The sequence below is a fragment of the Cetorhinus maximus genome, unplaced genomic scaffold (assembly GCF_964194155.1).
Source record: "Cetorhinus maximus unplaced genomic scaffold, sCetMax3.hap1.1 HAP1_SCAFFOLD_197, whole genome shotgun sequence".
NCBI classification, from domain to species: domain Eukaryota; kingdom Metazoa; phylum Chordata; class Chondrichthyes; order Lamniformes; family Cetorhinidae; genus Cetorhinus; species Cetorhinus maximus.
Genome location: NW_027596176.1, coordinates 473,484 through 499,106, shown reverse-complemented (window position 1 = coordinate 499,106; position 25,623 = coordinate 473,484). Strand labels below are relative to the sequence as shown.

General features: G+C 46.6%; 1 protein-coding gene across 1 annotated transcript; it reads right to left on the bottom strand.

Moving 5' to 3' along the window:
• Nucleotides 1–5,070: 5,070 nt before the first annotated feature.
• Nucleotides 5,071–25,223, bottom strand: LOC144673016 (putative G-protein coupled receptor 139). Its single transcript, XM_078535014.1, has 2 exons — nucleotides 25,103–25,223; nucleotides 5,071–5,981 (listed from the first exon to the last, which is right to left on the bottom strand). The coding sequence occupies exons 1-2, from the start codon at nucleotides 25,221–25,223 to the stop codon at nucleotides 5,071–5,073; spliced, it is 1,032 nt and encodes a 343-aa protein (XP_078391140.1).
• Nucleotides 25,224–25,623: the final 400 nt, after the last annotated feature.

Here is a 25,623-nt window from a genome sequence, read left to right as displayed (position 1 = left end):
AAGGCAGGCATCTCGAAATAAACATACAAATTGTAAAGCAGCTGCGGCAGCTGTTTGAAGTTCCCCTCTAGGATTTGAACAGCTCGCTATTTTCCATTAGTTGGGCCACAACACACACACACGCACGCACGCACAGAGAAACACACACACACACATATAAACATGCACACAGACACAGGCATGCACACACACACACGCCCAAACACAGCCCTGATCTTCAGCAATCTCCCATTGCCCCTCAGGCCTTCACCACCATCCAATAGGATCATGGCTGATCTGATTGCAATCTCCCCGCTAACTGCAACAAACCTCCGCCACCTTGTTTATCCAGACTCTTTCTAACTCCACCTTCAATCAGTCAAAGGCCCTGCTTCCACCGCCCTTAGAGGAAGGGACTTCCAAAGACTCGCTCACCTCTGAGAGAAAGAAAAATCTCCTAATTTCTGTTTTACATGGGCGACCCACTTATTTTTAAACAGTGACCCCCTTCGTTCCAGAATCTCCCACAAGAGGAAACGTCCTCTCCACATCACCCCCTGTCAAGGAACCTCAGGATGTTTCATGTTTCAATCCAATCAATATTCAAAAAGTCATAATCACACACAATCACTATTCACCAGTGTATAAGCTGGTATTTAATTACTAAATGTGAATTGATAACCAATGCAGAGGAATAAAGTTTGCAGTTCTATGCTTTATTGGACATGATAAATGATCCACAGGGTCTACACTTAGATCTTCCTTGTTAAAGTGAGCTTGTCAGCCAACACTCCGAGGGGTAAAGTGACTGCGAATTGTGAATTGGATATTATGATGATTACACAGAATATAAACTTGCAGCTCATTGTTATAGGGGGCTTGAAAACACCACGTGGGGAGAAAATGCAGGCAGTTCTGACTTGGAGCTTATATGCCAGTAACATTGGAAGCGCTGTGGACTGTGAGGAGGACTGTCCCCAATTTCAAAAGGACATCGGGCAAGTTGGTGCAATGAGCGGTCAGTGGGCGGGTGAAGTACAACGCAGAGACATGAGAAGTGAATCAATTTGGTATAATCGTATAAAATAGAGGGTGCGACTGTAAAGGGGGTGCAGGAGCAGAAGGACCTGGGGGTACATGTGCCAGAGTCATTGAAGGTGGCAGGGCAGGTTGAGAGTGCGCTTAGTGAAAATTACCTGGGTTTCATTAATATGTGCATGGAGTACAAGAACATGGGTTGTGGCTGAACTTGGAAAGACAGTAGCTCTTTTCCGATTTTTATTCTTTCATTGGATGTGGGCATTGCTGGCTAGGGCTGCAGTTATTGCCCATTCCTATTTTCCCCCTTGAGAAGGTGGTGGGGGTGAGCTGCATTCTTGAACCGCTGCAGTCCCATGTGGTGTAGGTACACCCACAATGCTGTTAGGGAGTGAGTTCCAGGATTGTGACCCAGCGGCAGTGAAGGAACGGCCGATATATTCCCAAGTCTGGATGGTGAGTGGCTCGGAGGGGAACTTCCAGGTGGTGGTGTTCCCCATGTGTCTGCTGCCCTTGTCCTTCTACGTTGTAAAGGTCGTGGGTTTGGAACATGCTGTCTAAGGAGGCTTGGTGAGTTTGTGCAGTGCATCTTGTAGATGTTACGCTCTGCTGCCACTGTGGTGGATGGGGTGCCAAACAAGCGGGGCTCCTTTGTCCTGGATGGTGTCGAGCTTCTCGAGTGTTGTTGGATCTGTACACATCCAGGCAAGTGGGGAGTATTCTCTCTGAAACTGTTCCCATCCGTGACAGGTTCGGGGGCCAGAGGGTACAGATTGAATGCAATTAGTAAAAGAGGTAAATACGATGTGAGGAGAAACCTTTTCAGACAGCGAGTGGTTAAGGAATGGAAATCACTGCCTGAAAGTGTGGTAGAGGCAGGTACAATTGAAGCATTTAAGGAGGAAATTAGACTCTTATCTGCTGGGCTACAAAGAGGAGGTGGGATAATGTCAACGAGGGAACTGCTCATTGGGAAGCCAGAAGCAGACAAGATGGGCCGAAAGACATCATTCTGCAACTTGTGATCAGCACAGATCATGGCCCCAAATTACTTGCGGACATATTGAAGTTTAAAGTAAGGAATGTGCTTTTTAAAAAAGGACCTACAAACAAAAGTTGGCCGGGACTGTAAAGTCCCCATTCGAAGGGAAATTCCTATGTGGATTACAGTTGGTCAACTAACCGAAGAATGGAATGTCACACCAAAAATTCGTCAAGGCCGACATCAGACAGAGGCACTTCAAAGGAGGAGATGCAAAGCAAAATAAAAAAAAAAGGATCACTCTCTCAACATGAACCATATCCTGTTGAGTTTTCTCCCAGACTGTGGAAAGGATCTGAGTTAAAATAAAGCAGTTTCTGGGCCAATGACATGTTTGTTCTATTTTCTTTCCCTTCCAGGAATACACATGAAAAGAGGTTAAAAAGCCAACTGCAACCCTGGTCGGTGTGTGCTAGTTTTGATGTTCCTGGCCTGGTGTGGGAGGATGTGCTGTGAAGGTCACAGCTGAAGAACATCAACCAGGCATCCCTGCACTTGTGGGTAAAGAAGTCCATTCTCTCTGATCGCAGGGACAAAGTCACAATCAGCAAAGCCACAGCAGAAACGGAAAACAGGACAACCCCTTTCAGCCAACCTGCAGGACTGAGAATCCCCAAACCCACTGCACAACTGGCAAAGTCAACTCTTCCAGAATCACCCAACTTAACGGCCGCAACGCTTCACCTCACGGACAAGACAAAGACTCAATCGTATATTTTACTAAACTTTTACTTTTGGACTCAAGACTCATTTCTAATCCATGTGTTTGTGCGTGTGTGTGTGTTGCATTTATATTATTTTTGCTCTCCTTATATTAATTAATATGCTCACTCTTTCTTTAAATCAAGAGAGCCTGGTTAAATTGGCTCCTTTGAAAACATAAATACATTTGAACTGGGAAAACTACCAAGAGGGAAGGGGACATTTTTAAGGAGCAACCGAGAGGGTTGATGAACGAATGGGACCCAGTTGGTCCCTCCACACCCGGGAACAGAACAACTTGGGGTCCCTCCTCTGGGATTCTAAGAAATTGGGGCAACCTCGCCTGTGGACTGGTCGTAACAGCTTAAAGAATTCTGTGATTCTGCTATTTTATTTGGTGCTGGCTCTTCCCTGGGTCCCGCTTCTCTCACCCTCTAAACATCAGGAAAATATAGTTGCCCGACCCTAATACTCAGCGTGTCTCTGCTTTAAGAGGCGTTGCTCCCGGCTTCCGTCAGGAGCCGGCGACATGACGTCATGACGCTGGGCGGTGACCCTGTGGGAATTCCACTCCAGGGCTGCAATCACGCTTGGTTCACAAGCCTCAAGGGCACCCTCGGATTGGCCTGCAGGACTGTCAATCACACTGTGTCTTTGGTGGGGATGGGGGGTGTGTGAGCCGACGAGATTGCGCTGTGATTGGTCTGAAAATGAAGCCTTATTTGCATTGCTCCGGGTTGGTGGGGGTGGGGGGGTGCAAGGGCTAGGACGGCCCTCTGATTGGATGACAAAACAAAAACAGAATTACCTGGAAAAACTCAGCAGGTCTGGCAGCATCGGCGGAGAAGAGAAGAGTTGACGTTTCGAGTCCTCATGACCCTTCAACAGAACTGAGTAATATTAGGAGAGGTGTGAAATATAAGCTGGTTTGAGGTGGAGGAGGGGGGGTGGAGAGAAGTTGGGGGGGTGGGGGTGGTTGTAGGGACAATCAAGCAGTAATATGAGGAGATAATCAAATGATGTCACAGACAAAGTAACAAAGAGATGTTGAAGGTGGTGATATTATCTAAGAGAATGTGCTAATTAAGAATGGATAGCAGGACACGCAAGGTACAGATAGCTCTAGTGGGGGTGGGGTGAAAAGACTGACAGGGCATTACAGGTATAGATTTAAAAATAATGGAAGTAGGTGGGAAAAGAAAAGTCTATAAAATTTATAGGAAAAAACAAAAGGGAGGGGGAAGAAACGGAAAGGGGGTGGGGATGGAGGAGGGAGTTCAAGAACAAAAGTTGTTGAACTCAATGTTCAATCCGGAAGGCTGGAAAGCGCCTAGTCGGAAGATGAGGTGCTGTTCCTCCAGTTTGCGTTAGAATAAATTGAAACTGAGGGCACGCGCAGCTTTGAAAAAGGGTGCGGCGGTGCTGCTGGAGGGAGAGGTCGAGCGTGTTCATACGGCGGCGCATGGCACTGAGTGTAGATCTCAGAATGCGACGGGAACAGCAGTCCGAGAAACGTTTTATGTCCCGGAGATACCTGTAATCCTGGGCGGGATCGAAACAAGAGGGATGGGATTTCAGTTGAAATCGACGTGGGGTGAGTCAGAGATGGAGACAGTCACTGAGAAAGGAAATATGGCTGTGAAAACGGGTTTTAGTAAACAGCTTGTCAAACACCAGGAGAGAATTGGAAAGCAATGAAGGTGAACAAGGCAGAAGAGAGATACGAAAATCCTGTCGGAGAGCAGAGCAGCACTTCTTCAAGGTAGGCATTTCATGAAGAGACGTGGCAGTTAATTAAACACAGAGATAAATCATCTTAATGGATGAGGCAGCTGTCATTCAGGCACCGGCCGTCTCCAGTTGGACAGGGTGGGTGCAGCTCGCACTTTCTATTGGTCGAGCCAGCTCTCAGTCACATCTCACCCCACCTCTGCTTGGCCTGTAGGCCGTGCGGCATGTGGGGATCGGATTGGCTTGCCTGATTGGTTGGGGCCAATTGTCAGTACCGGAAGGATCTCTTTGATTGCCTGAGGTGGCTGTCACTCAGCGGGAACAGCCTTCTCATTGGTGGAAACAGAGGTCAGTCACAGCGCGAGCTGTCTGATTGCCTGAGGCGGCTGCCAATCGCAGGCTGGAGCTCCCTGATTGGCTGAAGGCAGAATCGGAGGAGGCGGGAGGTTTAGGTCCAGCCCTGCAGACGTCAGCTCCTCCCCCATAGTTCACTGACTCTGCCCTGTAACAATTGGGAGTTTGTGGATAAATATTCCATTCATGGGCTGGAAACCCTGGGAGCCGCTCCTGGGCTGTTCTCAGATGTTTTCCTTCTTCATTAATTGAACAATGGGTGTAAGTGGATATTTCACCACCTTCTTGACCTGTTCTCTGAACTTGGACTGAGTCACCCCATAAATAAATGTGTTTGTGCAGCAACTTAGATTATTCAGCATATACCCGACTTGCCCAAATATATATTCGGGATCGGTGTAATCAATGGGTTTTCTTCCTGCGATGATGTAATATAAGAATTCTATAACATACACCGACCACAGGAGAATGAAGCTGCCGGAGATGGTGAAGAGTAAAATCACAGACCTCCTCCTGCTCTCCATCTCTGGGTCACTGCGATTCTCTCCCTGGATCTGACCCCTCAGTCCCTTTCGTACCCGACTGGCCACTAAAATGTGTCTGACTGTCAGAGCATTGATCAACAGGATTAAACCGAAAGGGAGCACTGGGTTTGAAACCGTATCAAACCAGTCAAATCCCACCCATTTGGGATCAGTGTAATAGCTTGACTTTGTAGAACAGAACCAGGGTACATTGTCGATTATCTCTCCAGGTTCCTGTGTAAAGTAGCGTGGTGTGTTTTTTAAACAGAGCAGAACGCAGGTTGTTGTTAGAACCACAGCCGCAGTTTTCTCAGTGCAATATGTTGTTTTCAGCTTCTGGCAACAAATGGCCACAAATCGGTCAAAGGAGAACGTGACGGTGAACCAGACGGAACAGTCTGTGGCTGCATGAAGCAGGACCGCGACAACACTACACACAGAAGTGATGTTCAGGAAACACTGTGGGAAATAGTAATAACTGAGCCTCCACAGTATGACATCAGTGATAATGAGGAGTAGATCTGCCGTTGCCATGGCCACCAGGTAGCGAGTGGTGCAAGTGGAGAGGCCACACTTTCCCCGCGATATGATCACAATCGACAGGATATTAACTGTAAGAGGGAGAAGGGAAAAGAGACTGGACATGAAATGATCAAACATACCCTGTGTCTGACACGGACACTAGGGGATGGATTGAAGCACCAAAAGAGGTCGGTTGGGAAAGTGTGAGAGGCTGATATTTGAAAATATAAACCCTCATCCCTCACCAACCCATCACCATCCTGCACAATTCCGAGTTTAACAAATTCAGACCAGGAACCATTAAAAATTATTATTTCAGACATTCAGAACAGACTCAGGCTATTCGTCCTGACTAGCTCCACTTTTTGATCCACGGGAGTACCCACCCATATTTCATCACGTAAATCTGACAAAACAACCCTCTATTCCTTTCCCCGTCACATCTTTGTCACGCTTCCCTTAAACGAATTTAAACTAATCACATCAAACACTCTGTGTGGTAGCCACTTGCACATTCTCACTGGTCCTGAGTGAAGCAGATCCCTCTGAACCACCTATCGGCTTCCCTGGTAACTATCTCTTATGGATGACCTCCGGTTATGCCCCTTCGTACAAGAAGAAATATTCTCCCTGTACCCACTCTATCAAAATCGTTCATCATTTTACATTTCTAATTACCGCACCCCTCAGACTTCTTATCCCAAGAGAAAAAGGCAAAGCCTGTCAATCCGCGCCTGATATTTATACCCAGGCATATCTGATGTGATCCATGTAAATCATTTCTCAACCCTCTCCGGTGCCTGTATATCTTTTTTAGATATAACATCCGACCAGAACTGTATCCACTGCTCAAAATGTAGTTTAACCAAGGTTCGATACAGGTTTAGCATATCTGCTCATCTTTTCAATACTTTCCCTCCGAAATAAATTCTTGTGTATGGTCCTGCTAATCTGCCTCACAACATTTAGTGATTCGTCTATTTGTATTGCGAGATCCCTTTCTAACTCTCCAACAATTAGATGTGCACATCTCAAGTAACAAGTGACCTCAATGTTTTCCCCACCAAAATGTACCACATCATATTTATCTGTGTCGAACTTAATTTGTCAAGTGATCCCCTCCAGTTAGTGACCTACACTCAGTACAATTCTGCACTGATAGATACTCCCGCTAATACACAGTGACTGGGGTCAGGTATTTCCCTCCGATAGTGACCCATCCTCAGTACAATTCTACATTGATAGCTTCTCCCTGTAATACACGGTGACTGGTGTCAACCGGACCCTCACTGATTACCGTTCTACACGGGTAGATACTTCCAATAATAGTCTTTCTGTGAGTTGCCTGAACTGATTCTAGAGCTACTGATATTCCACTGGAGAACATAAAGTGATATTTCACTGTGTGTGAGAGATATTGGCAACGCCTGATTTTCAGTTGAAGCAATGGAACAAATCGATAGAAATAATCCAGGTTATTTGACTGTAGAAGATGCTACCACTGATCGGGTGTCTAGATAACTCTACCTCTAGGTTAACATGTAACATTATGAGTATCAGAATAGAATCACAGACCAGCTCACATACAGCTTTACAGACATTCAATGCACACATCCGCTTACCCGGTACACCCATGATTGCCAGGATCAGGTAAAATATTTTCTTGAAACTGTTAAATGTTTCAAGCATATTCTCTGTGATGTGATGTGTTCCTTCGTGCAGCCGGCAATCCCTCTGTATTAAACTGTGGGGCGATACATTTCCAAAGCCTTTAATTTATACCATGTGAGAGTGCCTCGGGGAATTTGAAGTTGCACCTTTATTTAAACTTGCACAAGCAGACCAGGAAAGTGAGTTAATTCCCAGTTGTGTTAGCATGTATTTAGCACAGAGACTCTATTGGACGATTCTGATCACATCAATTAGCTAACAAAAAAACATGGAATTTCTTATTCACGCAGAACTGATCTGCTCAATGGAAAAAAAAACACATTTTGAAAACAACATTCAGAAATCGAATGGTAGACCTTCTCTCTCTCTGTCCCTCTCCCTCTCTCTCTCTCTCACACACCCACACTCTGTCCCTCTCCCTCTCTCTCTCACTCACACACACACTCTGTCCCTCTCCCTCTCTCTCTCACTCACACACACACTCTGTCCCTCTCCCTCTCTCTCTCTCTCACACACACACACACTCTGTCCCTCTCCCTCTCTCTCTCTCTCTCTCACACACACACACACTCTGTCTCTCTCACTCGCAGGGATGTGACTGCCCTCATTAATTGTAGTTCTACATTCAAAGTGTAGAATGTGTCAGTGAGGTTCACAGATTTACACAACCTAAATTTTTGCCCTACAATTGAACATTTCAAATGAAGTCTTTAAAGGAATAGGTTAAATTTGTGTAAAAAAAAGAGCTGCTGGTCAATCTCAGTTGGGATAAAGCAGCTATTTCCAATCTGGCAGGCTGATAGTACTGGGACTCTACACGGATCTGTGCAAAGACCAAAGCGATTAACAATATACATCAGAGACTCAGATGAAGGGTTCGAACGTATCCAGGATTATCAGCTTCCCGGCCTTTTGGCTAAGATCAAGTGTAGTCGTGAAGCGATGGCTGTAACCAGTCCAGACCCATACCATGGGAGACCTGACACCGTCCGGGTGAGGGTGTAGGACAGTGAAGGAGGAGAACCCATTGATCGGGCCTTCTTCATCAAGCGGGTCCTGTTGAAGGGCGTGTAGATTTGAAGCGGCGGAGATCTACTCCCTGCAGGACCCTGGATGTTTCGAGGTGACTTTCAAGCGAGTGGCAGCTGGCGTCCAGTTCCTGAAGGTGTTCGAGGAGAAGAGAGACCAGCCGGAGATGAAGATCCTGACGGTGGAAGATGCTCTTTGCTCTGTCGTTGCAACAGGACTGAGTCGTGACGGTGGATCTCTACAACCCACACGTCCCTGATGCCGACGTGTTCACCTTCTTACCGGGTACGTCGACAAGGTTGGGAGCTGCACCGAGGTTAGAGACGCCTTGGGATTTGGACATGCAAACGCCAGTTTAACGTCACACTCAAGACCGATGGTAAGGGAGCCATCTTCCACCCTCCTTCCAGCTTCGCTATCGGGGAAAGCCGTGGCTTCCTTGTCTAAACTGGGCAGCCCGAAACTTGTCGCTCATGCGGCAAGTCTGGTCATGTAGCGGCCAACTGCAGCGCTGCCCTCTGCAAGAACTGCAAACAAGGAGGGCACCAGACAAAGGACTGCAAACAGACTAAGTGCTGCAACCTGTGTGGCCAGGCAGGTCACCTCTACAGGACCTGCCCCAAACGCTGCCTCACTTATGCACAGGCAGCCAAAGCCAACGAGGGGGAAGCAGAGGAAAGGCTTCATGTCACTGTTGCCTAGGACACTTGCAACCCTCGAACCACCAAGGACCCCAGTGAGAACAACGGGACGAAGGAGGACACAGAGAGAGAGGCAAGGTGGAGGAAAAGATTCAGGCAGCAGACAGGCAATCAACAGCACTGCCCCCTGAACCTCCCACTCCTCAGGGGAGCGAATCAATGGAGGAGGAGGAAGCAGCGAAAAATCAGCAGGGGGTGGGGAAGCTGGTGAAGAGAGCCAATAGACATCAGGGGCTAAGAAGGGACCGAGCCACTTCCCAGACAAGTGGCAAGAGGCGTCTCCCATCCGTCACCGAGGACAAGGGCAGCTGCTCTTCGGACGAAGAAGGACAAGGGTGGCAGCGACAGAAGAAGCGGCAAAGCTCTAGGGAGTTGGAGGACGAGACACCCGAGCTCCAGAACATTGGAGACAATGAGGAGATCAGCGCCCCCCCAACATTGCCCAGAGCCCGAAGAGGCCAGCGCACCCCAGCCCCAGGAATCTGGGTGCACTGAGGGAAATGTCCCGACTCCAGAAAAACATGCAGAACCTGCTCCGGCTGCAGTCGATGGGGGTCGATGTCAAGGAGGAACTCCAAAAGGTGAGTAGCCAGCAATCCTCGCTCTTTGCCTCAGAGGCATCCAAGATCATCTTCCGGTCCAGAGTCCGCTCCGTGGAGCAGGATGAGACGTGCTCACGTTTCTTCTTCCTAAAGGTACAGAGAGAGCTCTGTGATCAGCAGCCTGAAGGAAGAAGACGGCTCAGTAAAGTCATCGCAGTCCGACATTTTGAGGATCAGCAAATCCTTTTATGCCGGATAGTATGACGTGAGGCCCGCAGACAGCATGGCCTTCCAGTCCTTCCTCTCCTCTATCACAGAGGACTTAGACGACAGTACACGGGAGAGTCTGGACAAACCGTTAACTCCTGGTGAACTGAGGCCCTTGAGTCCTTCGAGAACAGTAAAACTCCCAGAAGCGACGGCTTGCCGGCGGAGTTGTATTCGGCTCTGTGGGACTGGAAGGGCCCAGACCTGCTAGAAGTTTACGAGAGAATGCTCCTGGCCGGCAATATGTCAGTATCCATGAGGAAAGGCATCATCACCCTCATCTACAAACACAAGGGGGGAAGGGAGGAAATTAGAAATTGGCGACTCATTTCACTGTTGAATGTGGCGTATAAGGTTCTGTCCAAGATCATCGCCAATCAGGTCAAGTCTGCGCTGGAATTGGTGATCCACCCTGACCAGACCTGCACTGTGCCGGGCAGGAAGATCTCTGTCAGCCTCGCGCTGCTCTGGGATACGACTGCCTATGTGCAGGACAGGGGTGTGGAGACCTGCCTCATCAGCCTGGATCAGGACAAGGTCTTTGACAGAATATCGCACACCTACATGGTGGATGTGCTCTCCAAAATGGGGTTTGGGGAGGGAATTTACAATTGGATCCAACTGCTCTACACTAACATCAGTATGCCGTCTCAATCAATTGGTGGGAATAGGATAGCTTTCCGATTAAGTCGGGAGTCAGGCAGGGCTGCCTTCTCTCCACCGGTCCTGTTTGTCTGTTGCATAGAACCCTTTGCTGAGACACCTCAATTTTGAAAGGCCCCTCAGTTCATTGTCGTTCATGTCAATTTTGGGCAATGACTTCCGATTTGGGATTGTTCATCAATTTTGCACACCCTTCCCCCACCCGTGCCCCTCTCCATGCTCCCCACCCCTGGACACTTCAATGTGGGGTGCCCCTAATCAATATTCCCTCCCCCTCAACTTTGGGCCCCACCATCAATTTTGCAGTTCTCCCACCTGCTCCCAACACACTCCCTCCAGCTCCGAGGGCCCCTCATTCATTTTTCAACATCCTTCAAATGCAATTTTCCTCTCCCTGCAAATCGCCCCGTCCCAGAACATTCCTTCGCAACATTTTCTCCTTTCAATTTACTTCCTGAAAATCTAAACATTCCCCCTCCCCCCCCACCTCCTCCCCACCGGGGACAGAATTTATCAACCCCTCAAATATTGTCCCAATTCTGTTCTGAATTTTTAAAATCATTCACGGTACGTGGGCTTCGCTGGCTGGGCGCAGCATTTATTGCCCATCCCTAATTGCCCCTTGAGAAGGTGGTGGTGAGCTGCCTTCTTGAGCCGCTGCAGTCCCCATGTGGTATAGGTACATCCACAGTGCTGTTAGGGAGGGAGTTCCAGGATTTTGATCCAGCGACAGTGAAGGAACGGCCGATATATTTCCAAGTCGGGATGGTGAGTGGCTCTGAGGGGAACTTCCAGGTGGTGGTGTTCCCATGTGTCTGCTGCCATTGTCCTTCGAGATGGTAGTGGTTGTAGGTTTGGAAGGTGCTGTCGAAGGAGCCTTGGTTAATTCCTGCAGTGCATCTTGTAGATGGTACACACACTGCTGTTATTGTGCATCAGTGGTGGAGGGAGTGAATGTTTGTGGATGGGGAGCCAATCAAGCGGGGCTGCTTTGTCCTAGATGGTGTCGAGCTTCTTGACTGTTGTGGGAGCTGCATTCATCCAGGCAAGTGGGGAGTATTCCATCACACTCCTGACTTGCGCCTTGTCGGTGGAGGACAGGCTTTGGGGAGTCAGGAGGTGACTTACTCGTTGCAGCATGCTTCAGTATCTGAGGAGTCGCGAATGGTGCTGAAAATTGTGCGATCATCAGCGAACATCCCCACTTCTGACCTTATGATGGAAGGAAGGTCATTGATGAAGCAGCTGAAGATCGGTGGGCCGAGGACACTACCCTGAGGAACTCCTGTAGTGATGTCCTGGAGCTGAGATGACTGACCTCCAACAACCACAACCACTTCCTTTGTGCTCGATATGACCCAAACCAGCGATGAGTGTCTCCCCCGTGATTCCCATTGATCCTTGATGCCACACTCGGGCTCCTTGATGCCACACTCGGTCAAATGCTGCCTTGATGTCAAGGGCAGTCACTCTCACATCACTGTTTCTGATAACTGCACGGCATTTACGAGTGCTGAGTTTCAACGGTTTATAAGCCTCAATGGTATCACTCATGTAAAAACTTGCCTCTCCCACCCTTCTCCAAACGGACTGGCTGAAAGGGCAGTTCAAACTTTCAACGCAGGCTTGAAGAAGCTAACTGGAGATTCCTTAGCAACCAACCTAGGCCGCTTTCTTTTCCATTATAGGTCCACCCCTCACACAACAGCAGGCGTCTCAGCTGAGGAGTTGTTGTCGAAATACCGTCTCAGGACCAGATTGAGCTTAATAATGCCGACTTTAGAGGGTAAGGTGGAAAGGAGCCAGGGAAGACAGAAAACTAGACACGACTGGCATCGTCGCAAGAGGAAATTTACCGTTGGAGAGATGGTACAAGTGAAAATCTTCGGGGTAGGACCAAAGTGGTTTCTGGGGAAATAACTGCGGTGACTGGACCTCTCTCTTACCACGTGGAGGTGGCAGACTGAGTCACACGGAGACATGGTAGACCATTCAAGGAAGAGAGAGACAAATCACCAAGATTTAGTTCCAGCAGTGACCATGAATGGGTCAGCATTTCCTGTTGAGGGAACTCAACCCAAGACTGACATGTCTGACCCTGTAAGGGTTAAGGATACAGAACTGCAAGTGTCACCAAAACACCTGATGTTCAAGCAACTCCGGAAAAGGAGATTCCTGACAAAGAATCTTAAGTGGTGGAGCTGAGACGCTCCACAAGTACCAGGAAACCAACTGAAAGACGGGACTTGTAATTTCCTTACCCAGTGTAAATACTTTGCTGCCTTGAGAAAGTTGTACTTGTAAATATAAAATGTACGTCCGAGTAAAAGGTGTGGAATGTGGTAATCGTGCTCTTATTTAGAGTGTAATATACCTTAAAAAAAAATTCTTGTAAGTAGGATCACATGATCTTTAGTACCGAATAGGAGAGTAGCGTGGGCTACCTTAGCTGTTTGTAATTAGTGGTCAGTAGTGTGGAGATAGAGTTTGAGTTGAAAGCACACATGTAGTTGCTGCTGATCACCTTTGTAAATAAATTTCAGGTTTCAACCTGCGAAGTGTCTGCTAATCAACTCTATCAATAGCAGCAACTCGGCCACTATTCACAACATCTCCCCTCAACCTTCTACTCTCCAAGGAGAGGAGTTTCATCTCCTCCAATCTCTCTTCTTAACTGAAGTTACTCTTCCCTGGAATCATTCTGGTGAATCTTTTCGGCACTCTCTCCAATTCCTTCACATCCGTCCTGAAGTGAGGGGCCCACAACTGGACACAATACTCCAGCTGAGGATGAACTTGTGACATCTACAAGTTCAACATTACCTCCTTGCCCTTGGGCTCGATGTCCCTTTTAATAAATGCTCCAATGCCGAATGCTTTGTTAACCACGATCTCGACCTGTCCATCCACCTTCACTGACTCATGCACATATATTCCCGGAACTCTCTAGTATTGGAGACGTGCCCTTTATTTTATATTGCCTCCCCATGTTCTTCCTAACAAAACAAAATACTTGATATTTCTCTGCATTGAACATCTGCTGCCACTTGCCTGCCCATTCCACCAAATTGCCTACGTCCTTTCCAGAAGTTCCAGACTATCCTTGCCACAATTGTCAATGCTCCCAAGTCTCGCATCGTCCACCAATATTGAAACTGTGCCCTGCAACACCAAGGCCTCGATCATGATTGAATACTGAGAAAAGCAAGTGTCCCAACACTGACACCGGGAGAGCTGCACACGCCAAAAAATAAATTTCCAAAATCCCGAATAAAGGAAAATAAACATGAAGCACTCTTCCCTGTTTCCTGTCGCTGGGCTTATTTCATATCCATGTTGCTGCTGCCCCTTTATAATCCATCAGCTCTCACTTTGCTCACAAGTCTGTTGTGTGGCACTGTATAGAATGCTTTTTGGAAGTCCTTGTCCATCATAACAACAGCAGATTCATCATTAACCCTCCCTGTTACCTCTTCGAAAAAGCTCCAGCAAGTCACTTAAACATGACTTTCTCTTAAGAAATGGATGCTGGCTTTCATTAACTAACGAGCGTTTGTCTGTGTGGCTTTGTCCCGGCTTTTACCCCCACACACACCCCTTACCCACACCCACTTCCCCCCTCCCACCCCACGCCCCAAAGGAGGTAAACTGGCTGGCTTGTCCTTACTGTGCTTCAGGTTTGCTATTCTCCAGCTCCATGGCACTGGCTGAGGAAGACTGAAATACTGGGGCCAGGGCCTCTGCAATTTCCGCTCTCATTTCCCTCAGTGCCCTAAGATCCATCGCATCCGCTCCTGGGGCCTTATTAACTTTCAGTACAGATAGCCAATCCAACACCTCCCCCTCATCAATGTTATGCCCTCCTCGTGTTTGAGTTATCTTCGCTTTCACCATGGCCTGGGTAGCATCACTGTCCCCTGAATGTTCTCCCACTGATGCTTGATCCACTTGTCAAGAAGCAGTTCTAGCATTGCCTCCTTTCTCCTTGGATTAGGAAAATCCCGCTGTAGAGAAAAGAAAAAGCTCAACAAAGTCTAGGAACTCTTTCTCCCTCTCTGCCCTTTATATTACTGGGGAAGGACTCATTGGAAGGGATAAAGAGCGACGAATGGGGAGGGAGTTTACAATCGGTCCATATTCTGATAGGGGCGAGGGTGAACAGGTTTGAAACATATTTCAGCGCGAGATGGATCGACCCATCATCAAGAGTTGGGGGGGGTGGCTCATTGATCCATATCTGGGATGGGGGTTGGATCAGTCCATACTGACATGCAGAAGTGGGGTAACGCTTCGGTCCATACCCATTGCTTACAGGGGTGGGGAACGTGAACAGTCTGTTGTCTAACCTGGGGGAACCGAGTCGTCTCATGCCTCAGTCGATATGATTGGAAACAGTTTGTGTTTCCTGGAAGGGGAAAGGATATTTTGGACAAGGCCAGATTCCTTTCTGTGAGGAGTGCGTTTGGACAGGTCCATTATCAGGGGAAATGGTGGCTTCTAACTTCGTGTTTGGGAACTGCCCATTGAGGGGAAGGGGATAATTTGGGTGGGACCCTCATGAGTCCATGTCCTCGGGATTCGGGGCGGGGGAGAATGGGGCCAGGCCATTTACCTGGGTGTTGGGTGGCTCTGGGCGGATGCATTTTCCAAAGGCTTGACCCCATTCAGACGGGACTGGGGGCATTTTGACCCCTGGGGGTAAGTGCTTTGGAGGGGATGGAAATCTGCCTGTGGAATCTCACCCGGTGTATCTTTCCCTCCGCTCTCCCTGTCCCGCCCCGCTCAGACCTGTCCCCGATGTATCACAGAGAGGAAGGACACTGTGCTGACCAAGTGATTCCACCTCTTCTGCTTCGAGTGGGTCAAGACAGCGGGTTGACCCGCGGCGGCGCAGGTGTCCTGAGTGTATCACTACCAATGGGGCCAATGGCTCCCAGCGTATCGACACCCGATGAGGCTGAAGGGACCCCCCATCCAGGGGGAGCAAGAGGAGGGGGCGATGATACCGGGCAGCACGTCTCCCAATGCCTAGGACAGGTCCCAGGATGACCAATCCCCTGGCTCCTCCTTCTCTGCATGTCTCACCCCCTCCCTACCCTGATGTCCCATTCTCGCAGGTCCCAGTCAAGGACACGCTGGGGTCCGGGTCTTGGATTGAGTGAGTGTTTGATTCTGTTTGAAGCATGGGCTTTGGGAGTAAACATGTGGATGAAGGAGCGTGGGCGTGGAGCCTGTTTCTATCAGTCACATTGCTGCTCTCCCACACTGAGTCCCCGAGTGTCGCTGGGTCGATTGTGAACACTTTCAGCCTCTGCACCTATTGAAGAAGATACCTCCCTTAGAGAGGGTGCAACAAAGGTGCAATAGATTAATTCTGGGCATGAGAATGTTCTCCTGGGTGGAGAGGTGAGTAAAATGGTCCTATTTTTCCCGGAGTTTAGAAGGGTCAGAGGTGATCTCATTAAAACATTTAAGATTGTTGGAAGAGTTGACAGGGTCGATGCTTAGAAACTCGTTCCCTCTGGATGGGGATCCTAGACCATCATGTGACAGTCTCAGGATACGAGGTCGGCCATTTCAGACTGAGATGAGGAGAAATTTCTTCACTCAGAGGCTTGTGAATCTTCGGAAGTTTCTACCCCAGTGAGCAGTGGATGATCAGTCGTTGACTATGTTCAGGACTGAGACCAAGAGATCTTTGGACACTAAGGGGGTTAAGGGATATTGTGAAACTGCGGGAAAATGGATTGGAGGGTGATGATCAGCCGTGATCGAGTTGAAGGGCGGAACAGGGTCGAGGATCCGAATGGGGTCTCATCCTGCTCCTCACTCTTGCAAAGCCAACAATGGAGGACATACAGAAACTGACCTTCAGGACTGACCATTCTTGCATTGGCCTAGTAACTTTAACTCTTCTCATCATTTCTGGAGATCAGTTCCTGTGTATTTATTAACCGTCTGGATTAATTTGAGGCCTCGACTGAAAAGTCTATCAGTTTCAGGTGACATTTTATTTTGATTCGTTCTATTAGATTTTAGGCGGCATTTCACTGGAAGGGGCTGTTGGATAGTTTCTATCGGTTGGAGGGGATGTATTGGCTGGAGGGTCTCTGCATGAGTTACCATCTTATATCACTTGGAGGATTCTGAGCAGTCAGTGGTTCTGTATAAGTTGAGGGGTCTGTATCAGTTGGAAAGCCAGAATCAGTTGTAGTATCTGGACCCGTTAGAGGGTCTCTATCTGTGTGAGGGTCAATATTAGTTGGAGGCTCCCTGTCAGTTTAAAGTTCTGTATCAGTTCAGGGGTATGAATCATGTACAGCGTCTCGATCAGTTGGAGATTCTGTATCAGTTGGAGATTCTGTATCATAGAATCACAGAATCACACAGTGCAGGAGAGGCCCTTCGGCCTATCGAGTCTGCACCGACACGTGAGAAACACCTGACCTACCTACCTAATCCCATTTACCAGCACGTTGCCCATAGCCTTGAACGTTATGACATGCCAAGTGCTCATCCAGGTACTTTTTCAAGGATGTGAGGTAAGCTGCCTCCACCAGCCTCCCAGGCAGCGCATTCCAGACCCTCACCACCCTCTGGGTAAAAAAGTTTTTCCTCACATCCCCCCTAAACCTCCTGCCCCTCACTTTGAACTTATGACCCCTTGTGACTGACCCTTCAACTAAAGGGAACAGCTGCTCCCTATCCACCCTGTCCATGTTCCTCATAATCTTGTGCACCTCGATCAGGTCACCCCTCAGTTTTCTCTGCTCCAATGAAAACAACCCAAGCCTATCCAACCTCTTTTCATAACTTAAATGTTTCATCCCAGGCAACATCCTGGTGAATCTCCTCTGCACCCCTTCCAGTACAATCACATTCTTCCTCTCATGTGGCAACCAGAACTGAACACAGTATTCCAGCTGTGGCCTCACCAAGGATCTATACAACGCCAACATGACCTCCCTACTTTTGTAATCTATGCCTCGATTGATAAAGGCAAGAGTCCCTTATGGCTTTTTCACCACCCCACTAACAAGCCCCTCCGCCTTCAGAGATCTATGGACACACAAACCAAGATCCCTTTGTTCCTCAGAACTTCTTAGTGTCATGTCATTCATTGAATACTTCCTTGTCAAATTACTCCTTCCAAACTGTATCACCTCTCACTTTTCAGGGTTAAAAACCATCTGCCACTTATCTGCCCAATTGATCATCCTGTCTATAGCTTCGTGTAGCCCAAGACACTCAATCTCACTGTTAACAACCTGGCCAATCTTTGTGTCACCCGCAATCTTACTAATCCTACTCCCCACATGGTCATCTATGTCGTTTATATAAATGACAAATAACAGGGGACTGATACCTGTGATACGCCACTGGATACTGGCTTACAATCACTAAAGCATCCTTCTGTCATCACCCTCTGCCTCCTACAACTAAGCCAATTTTGAATCCTCCTTATCAAATTACCCTGTATCCCATGTCAGATTCATCAATTGGAAAATCTGCATCAGTCGGATATTTGGGATCAGTCGGAGATTCTGTTTCAGTTGAAGATTGTGTATCGGTTGGAGATTCTGTATCGGTTGGTGATTCTGTGTCAGTTGGAGATTCTGTTTCAGTTGGAGATTCTGTATCGGTTAGATATTCTGTATCGGTTGCTGATTCTGTGTCAGTTGGAGATTCGGTATCAGTTGGAGATTCTGTATCAGTTGGAGATTCTGTATCAGTCGGAGATTCTGTATCAGTGAGAGATTCTGTATCAGTCGGAGATTATGGATCAGTTGGAGATTCTGTATCAGTTGGAGATTCTGTACCAGTTGGAGATTCTGTATCAGTTGTTGATTCTGTATCAGTTGTTGATTCTGCATCCGTTGGTGATTCTGTATCAGTTGTTGACTTTGTATCAGTTGTTGATTCTGTATCAGTTGGAGATTCTGTATCGGTTGGTGATTCTGTATCAGTTGTTGATTCTGTATCAGTCGGAGATTCTGTTTCGGTTGGAGATTCTGTATCAGTTGGACATTCTGTTTCAGTTGGAGATTCTGTATCCGTTGGAGATTCTGTATCAGTCGGAGATTCTGGTTCGGTTGTTGATTCTGTATTGGTTGGAGATTCTGTATCAGTCGGAGATTCTGTTTCAGTTGGAGATTCTGTATCAGTTGGAGATTCTGTTTCAATTGGAGATTCTGTATTGTTTGGAGATTCTGTATCAGTTGGAGATTCTGTTTCAGTTGGAGAATCTGTATCGGTTGGAGATTCTGTATCGGTTGGTGATGCTGTGTCAGTTGGAGATTCTGTATCAGTCGGAGATTCTGTATCAGTCGGAGATTCTGTATCAGTGAGAGATTCTGTATCAGTCGGAGATTCAGGATCAGTTGGAGATTCTGTATCAGTTGGAGATTCTGCACCATTTGGAGATTCTGTATCAGTTGTTAATTCTGTATCGGTTGTTGATTCTGTATCGGTTGGTGATTGTATATCAGTCGGAGATTCTGTACCAGTTTGAGATTCTGTATCAGTTGGAGATTCTGTATCAGTTGTTGACTTTGTATCAGTTGTTGATTCTGTATCGGTTGGAGATTCTGTATCAGTTGGTGATTCTGTATCGGTTGGTGATTCTGTATCAGTCGGAGATTCTGTATCAGTTGGAGATTCTGTTTCAGTTGGAGATTCTGTATCGGTTGGAGATTCTGTACCAGTTGGAGATTCTGTATCAGTTGGAGATTCTGTATCAGTTGGAGATTCTGTATCGGTTGGAGATTCAGTATTGGTTGGTGATTCTGTGTCAGTTGGAGATTCTGTACCAGTTGGAGATTCTGTATCAGTTGTTGATTCTGTATCAGTTGTTCATTCTGTATTGGTTGGTGATTCTGTATACGTTGGAGATTCTGTACCAGTTGGAGATTCTGTATCAGTTGGAGATTCTGTATCGGTTGTTGATTCTGTATCAGTTGTTCATTCTGTATCGGTTGGTGATTCTGTATCCGTTGGAGATTCTGTACCAGTTGGAGATTCTGTATCAGTTGGTGATTCTGTATCAGTTGTTGATTCTGTATCAGTTGGAGATTCTGTATCAGTTCGGAGATTCCTTATCAGTTGGAGATTCTGTATCAGTTGGAGATTCTTTATCAGTTGGAGATTCTGTATCAGCTGGTGATTCTGTATCAGTCGGAGATTCTGTATCAGTTGGAGATTCTGTATCAGTTGGAGATTCTGTATCAGACGGAGATTCTGTATCAGTTGGAGATTCTGTATCAGTTGGAGATTCTGTATCAGTCGGAGATTCTGTATCAGTCGGAGATTCTGTATCAGTTGGATATTCTGTATCAGTTGGAGATTCTGTATCAGTTGGAGATTCTGTATCAGTCGGAGATTCTGTATCGGTTGGTGATTCTGTATCAGTCGGAGATTCTGTACCAGTTGGAGATTCTGGATCAGTTGTTGATTATGTATCAGTTGTTGATTCTGTATCGGTTGGTGATTCTGTATCATTTGGAGATTCTGTACTAGTTGTAGATTCTGTATCAGTTGTAGATTCTGTATCGGTTGGTGATTCTGTTCAGTTGTTGATTCTGTATCAGTTGTTGACTTTGTATCAGTTGATGTTTCTGTATCGGTTGGAGTTTCTGTATCAGTTGGTGATTCTGTATCAGTTGGAGATTCTGTATCAGTTGGAGATTCTGTATCAGATGTTGATTCTGTATCAGTTGGAGATTCTGTGCCAGCTGGAAATTCTGTGCCATCCGTAGTGCCTGTACCAGTTGAAGCATCTGTATCGATTTGAGACTCTCAATCGATGTCAGTGCTTCTCTCGGTTGAAATGATTGTATTACTCAAGGCTGGTTTAAAGTGGTGCATTAATTTGATTAAGATTTTTCATTTCTTTACGCTGTTGAATTAGTTTGAGAAAATTTATTAGTCGAATTCTACAACCAATGCTCACAAAGATCCACTTTAATCACTGAGCAGCATGTCCACATTTAAAGAGTGCAGCTACATCCCAGAGTGCAGGATAACAGCTCAGTTATGTGAGCGTGTGTATGTATAATATATATATATATTTGTAACAGTCGTGTGAAGGACATCAGTGAAACATTAGCAGAGCTCGAGATGGAACTGATGCTTTTTGTGTGTTGAACACCATCGCAGCAGAATGCAATTTCTAATTTTAAAGCTTCACTCAATGTTAACAGAATTGTCCACATTTTGAAGATTTCTAATTTAACCTCTGAAATAAAAAAATATATATATCACTTCACGGATTGAAGCCAATGTCGTAATCTGTTCACTTTAAAATAAAATCGAAATTGCACAATGTTGCATTCTCAATATCCCCAGAGGTGATCCCACAGGGTATAAAATAAGGGCTTTGGGAATGTGTCACCTCACAGTTTAATACAGAGAGACTGTGCACAGCATGAAGGGACACGTCACTGCTCTTTGAATATGTGGGAGACTTTTGAAATTTTGAATAAAACGTTCTATTTGATTCTTGCCTTCATTGGTGTACCTGGTAAGTGAGAGTATCATTGAAGATGCATAAATCTGTGTGTGAGCTTCTCTCTGGTTTCACTCTGTGACTGATAACATTGTACTACCTTATTAAGTAGAATTCGTCGCAGTGTCTCAGCAGTTATTTCCTAGTTCCTCAGATCGCAATAAAACTGTTTTTGTAACTCACAATGTCTCGGAATTATCAATTTATTGCATTCAGTGAATTGTCGTATAAAGTGAATGAGCCGTCCATAAAGACAAACTCTCTGAAGGCAGGTATTAGTGACTGTCTGGATAAAATCACACTGAGCGTGGGCCACTACCCAGAGTGACCGTGTATCACTGGGAGTATCTGTCAGTGTAAAATTATACTGAATGTGGGTCATTGACCAGAGTGGAATACTTGACCCTAGTGACCTTGTATCATTGGGATTATTTTTCAGTGTAAAATTGTACTGAATGTTGGTCATTGACCAGAGTGGAATAACTCACTCTAGTGACCATGTATCATTGGGAGTATCTGTCAGTGTAGAACTGTACTGAGCGTGGGCCACTACACAGAGTTACCATGTATCACTGGGAGTATCTGTTGTTGTCAAATTATACAGAATATGGGTCATTGACCAGAGTGGAATACTTGACCCTAGTAACCATGTATCACTGGGGATATCTGTCAGTGTAGAACTGTACTGAATGTCGGGCATTGAACCAGAGTTGAATATGTGACCCCAGTGAACATGTATTACTGGGAGCATTCTGTAGTGTAGAATTGTGCTGACTGTGGTTCACCAACTGGAATGTAATAAGTTTGTTCTAATTCAAATCATGCTTTATTTGCTGTGTGATCTCTCCGTTCCATGAAGCCTCTGTGTTTTACCAATGTATAAATGGAAGAAATGAATTATTTTGCTGTTCGTTCTAGGTGTTTGGTAATGAGTGTGCAAAGAGCACAGTCTCAATAATTCTCATTTTTCCATTGAACTGCTCCAACAGGAACACATATCAACCAGGTGCTGCCATTTGAACAACCCAACAACACTGTTACGTTATTTGGATCCTCTTCACAATGACTGATTCTAAACTGTGTATATTTACAGTAAATACTTTACTTTTTCGCATTATTTGACGTCTTTTCCCCTAAATGGTGCTGACAATCTCTGGATTCATATTTGGCTCAGGTCAATGAATCACCCACTTCTAGGATTGATGGATGTTTTCCAGATCAGTTCTTCTCAATGTTTCAGAGTGTTTACATGTGTCACCTGTACCAATATCTGTCCTTACCTCAGTGAGGTGTGCCCTTGTGAGGACACAAGCCTATAACTGAGGAACAGATATAACGGATTTTCAGAATAGATAGATCAGAACGAGTGCAGTAATTAATAAGCTCAGTCACTTTCTAATGATGAAATAATCTGTTCAATTGTCTCAATTATGAAATAATCCTGGATAAAATAATTGCACCCGCTCCAGTGTATCGATTCCATTTTTTAATGTAATACAGAGAATGCACTCTGAGCAGTAATCTCAATTTTGCATAACCTATGTCAGTCAGTCACAGAGCATCGATTTCTTTTCAATCTCATTGCTCTCGAAATGAACCCAATTCTTTGTATGAGTTGTTGAGAGTCTTGATTTGACGTGTGACTGATTTCACCTGTTCCCCTGAACCCCGAAGCCCTTGACCCGAATCAGATCTTTATTTTACATGAAATAATTTAAGAACTTATGGTTCCAGTCGCAATGCATCTGCTGTTGTTTAGCTGTATTGACATTATTGAGCCATTTTTAAAAATAATTTTAAAAATCATTAATCATCCATAATAAATTCAAATTTCTTTTAACGTTTCAAGTACACTTGACTCTTCTTGAGAGCAAAAGAGACTTCGAAATGTGATGAGTTTTATACCGTAAGAGAGGATGGGGCAGGTGGAGTGGGGTTAGGTGGCAGCCAAGGAGAGATTGACAAAGATGTGATGGGCACAAGACAAAGGGAATGTTAATGGTAACGGTAAAGACTAAAGGAGGTGCTGATAGTGGCATAAAGGTAAGATAGCAGAAGGTGTTAAAAGTAGAACAAGGAGCAGTGCTCTGTGAAAGCACAAATTAGAAACAGGAGACAGACGGCCCTGTGTGGGAGGGGATGTGTGGGGAGGAGGTATTAAAAAATGCGAAAAATCAATACAATTAAAAAACCAAAAAAAGTAATTGACTAAATAAATAAAAGTTGGATTAAAATATGGTGTCAGGATAGGGGAGAGAGTTCATGGTCTGAAGTTGTTGAACTCAATATTCAGTCCAGAAGGCTGTAAAATGCCTAGTCGGAAGATGAGGTGCTGTTCCTTCAGTTTGCGTTGACCTTCACTGGAACAATGCAGCAGGCCAAGGACGGGCATGTGGGCAAGAGAGCAGGGCGGTGAGTTGAAATGGCAAGCGACAGGGAGGTCTGGGTAATGCTTGCGGACAGACCGAAGGTGTTCTGCAAAGTGGTCACCCAGTCTGCTTTTGGTCTCTAAGATGTAGAAGAGACCGCATTGGGAGCAACGAATGCAGTAGATCAAATTGAAGGAGGTGCAAGTGAAATGCTGCTTCACCAGAAAGGAGTGTTTTGGATCTTGGACGGTGAGGAGAGGGGAGGTAAAGGGGCTGATGTTGCACCTTCTGCGATTGCATGGGAAGGTGCCGTGGGAGGGGGTGGGGAGTTGGGGGTGATGGAGGAGTAGACCAAGGTGTTAAGAAGCGAGTTGTCTCTCTGGAAGGCTGACGGGGTCAGTGGTGAGGGAGAGATGTGTTGGTGGTGACATCATGCTGGATTTGATGGCAATGGTAAAGGATGATCTTTTGAAAGCGGAAGCTGGTGGGGTGAAAAGTGAGGACAAGGGGGACTCTATCATGGTTCCGGGAGAGAGAGGAAGGTCTGAGAGCAGAAGTGCTGGAGGAACTCAACCTGAGCTATCTAAAATCATGGCCGATTTCTGATTCTGCACGGGATCCAGTCATGGATGGGAACAAATCCAAGGGAATATCTGAATCTGGGAATGGGTCGGACATTGCGGAACAAGTTAGATCAAATCCTATGGCGTGGTCTTAACCTGGTGAGGTTCCGAGCGTAGTGAAGGTCTGGATCTGGGGAGTATCTGAACCCGGGGGTGGTCAGCCTAGGGGATGGTCCAAACCCAACCTCATTACAGCCTTGGTTCAAACATGGCCAAAACAGCTGACTTCCCGAGGTGAGGTGAGTGTGACTGCCCTTGACATCAAGGCAGCAGTTCACCGAATGTGGCATCAAGGAGCCCTAGCAAAATTGGGGTCTATGGGAATCAGGGGGGAAACTCTCCGCTGGTTGGAGTCATACTGAGCACATAGGAAGATGGTTGTGGTTGTTGGAGGTCAGTCATCTCAGCTCCAGGACATCACTGCAGGAGTTCCTCAGGGTAGTGTCCTCGGCCCAACCATCTTCAGCTGCTTCATCAATGACCTTCCTTCCATCATAAGGTCAGAAGTGGGGATGTTCGCTGATGATTGCACAATGTTCAGCACCATTCGCAACTCCTCAGATACTGAAGCAGTCCATGTCCAAATGCAGCAAGACCTGGACAATATCCAGGCTTGGGCTGACAAGTGGCAATTATCCTGGTGTGGGAGTGAACCTGAGAAGTATCTATACCCGGTGAGTGGCTGAAGCCTGGGAGGATCCAAACCCGGGGAGAGTCTGAACCCAGGGTGATTCTGAAGCTGGAGAGGGTCCAAACCTGGGGAGGGTCCGAATCCAGGGAGCGCCAGAGCCTGGTGAGGGTCCTAATCTGGTGTTGGTTCGAGTCTGTGGAGTGTCCGAACCTGGGGATAGCAGCCCAATCCCATAGAGGCTCCAATCACGGGAACGTTCCGATCCGGCGTGGGTCTGAAGCTGGGCTGTGGTCGAATCCTTGGAGAGGTCCCAATCCCTGCGAAGCTCCATAATTGGGACATGGGGCGGGGTTGTGGGTAGGTGCTATGGTTCTGAACACCAATCCCAGATGGCTCTGGATGGGTTGGAGGGTCCGATGAGGAAACACAGAGATTCAGAGTTAATCCCGAAAAGCAACCTCAGTAAAATATTTACATTGGCATCAGGTCACGGCTGTGATTTTAAATTTCAAACTCTGATAATCCATTCCCCCACCCCCACACTCTCTTCCCTCCCCCATACACACACACACACACACGCGCGCAGGCACGCAGAGATACACAGACACACAAACACATACAAAGGCACACACACACACACAGACTCACAGACATACACAGACACAGAATCACACAAACAAAAACACACTCAAAGACGTACACACAGGATTGCACAGACCCACATACAAACA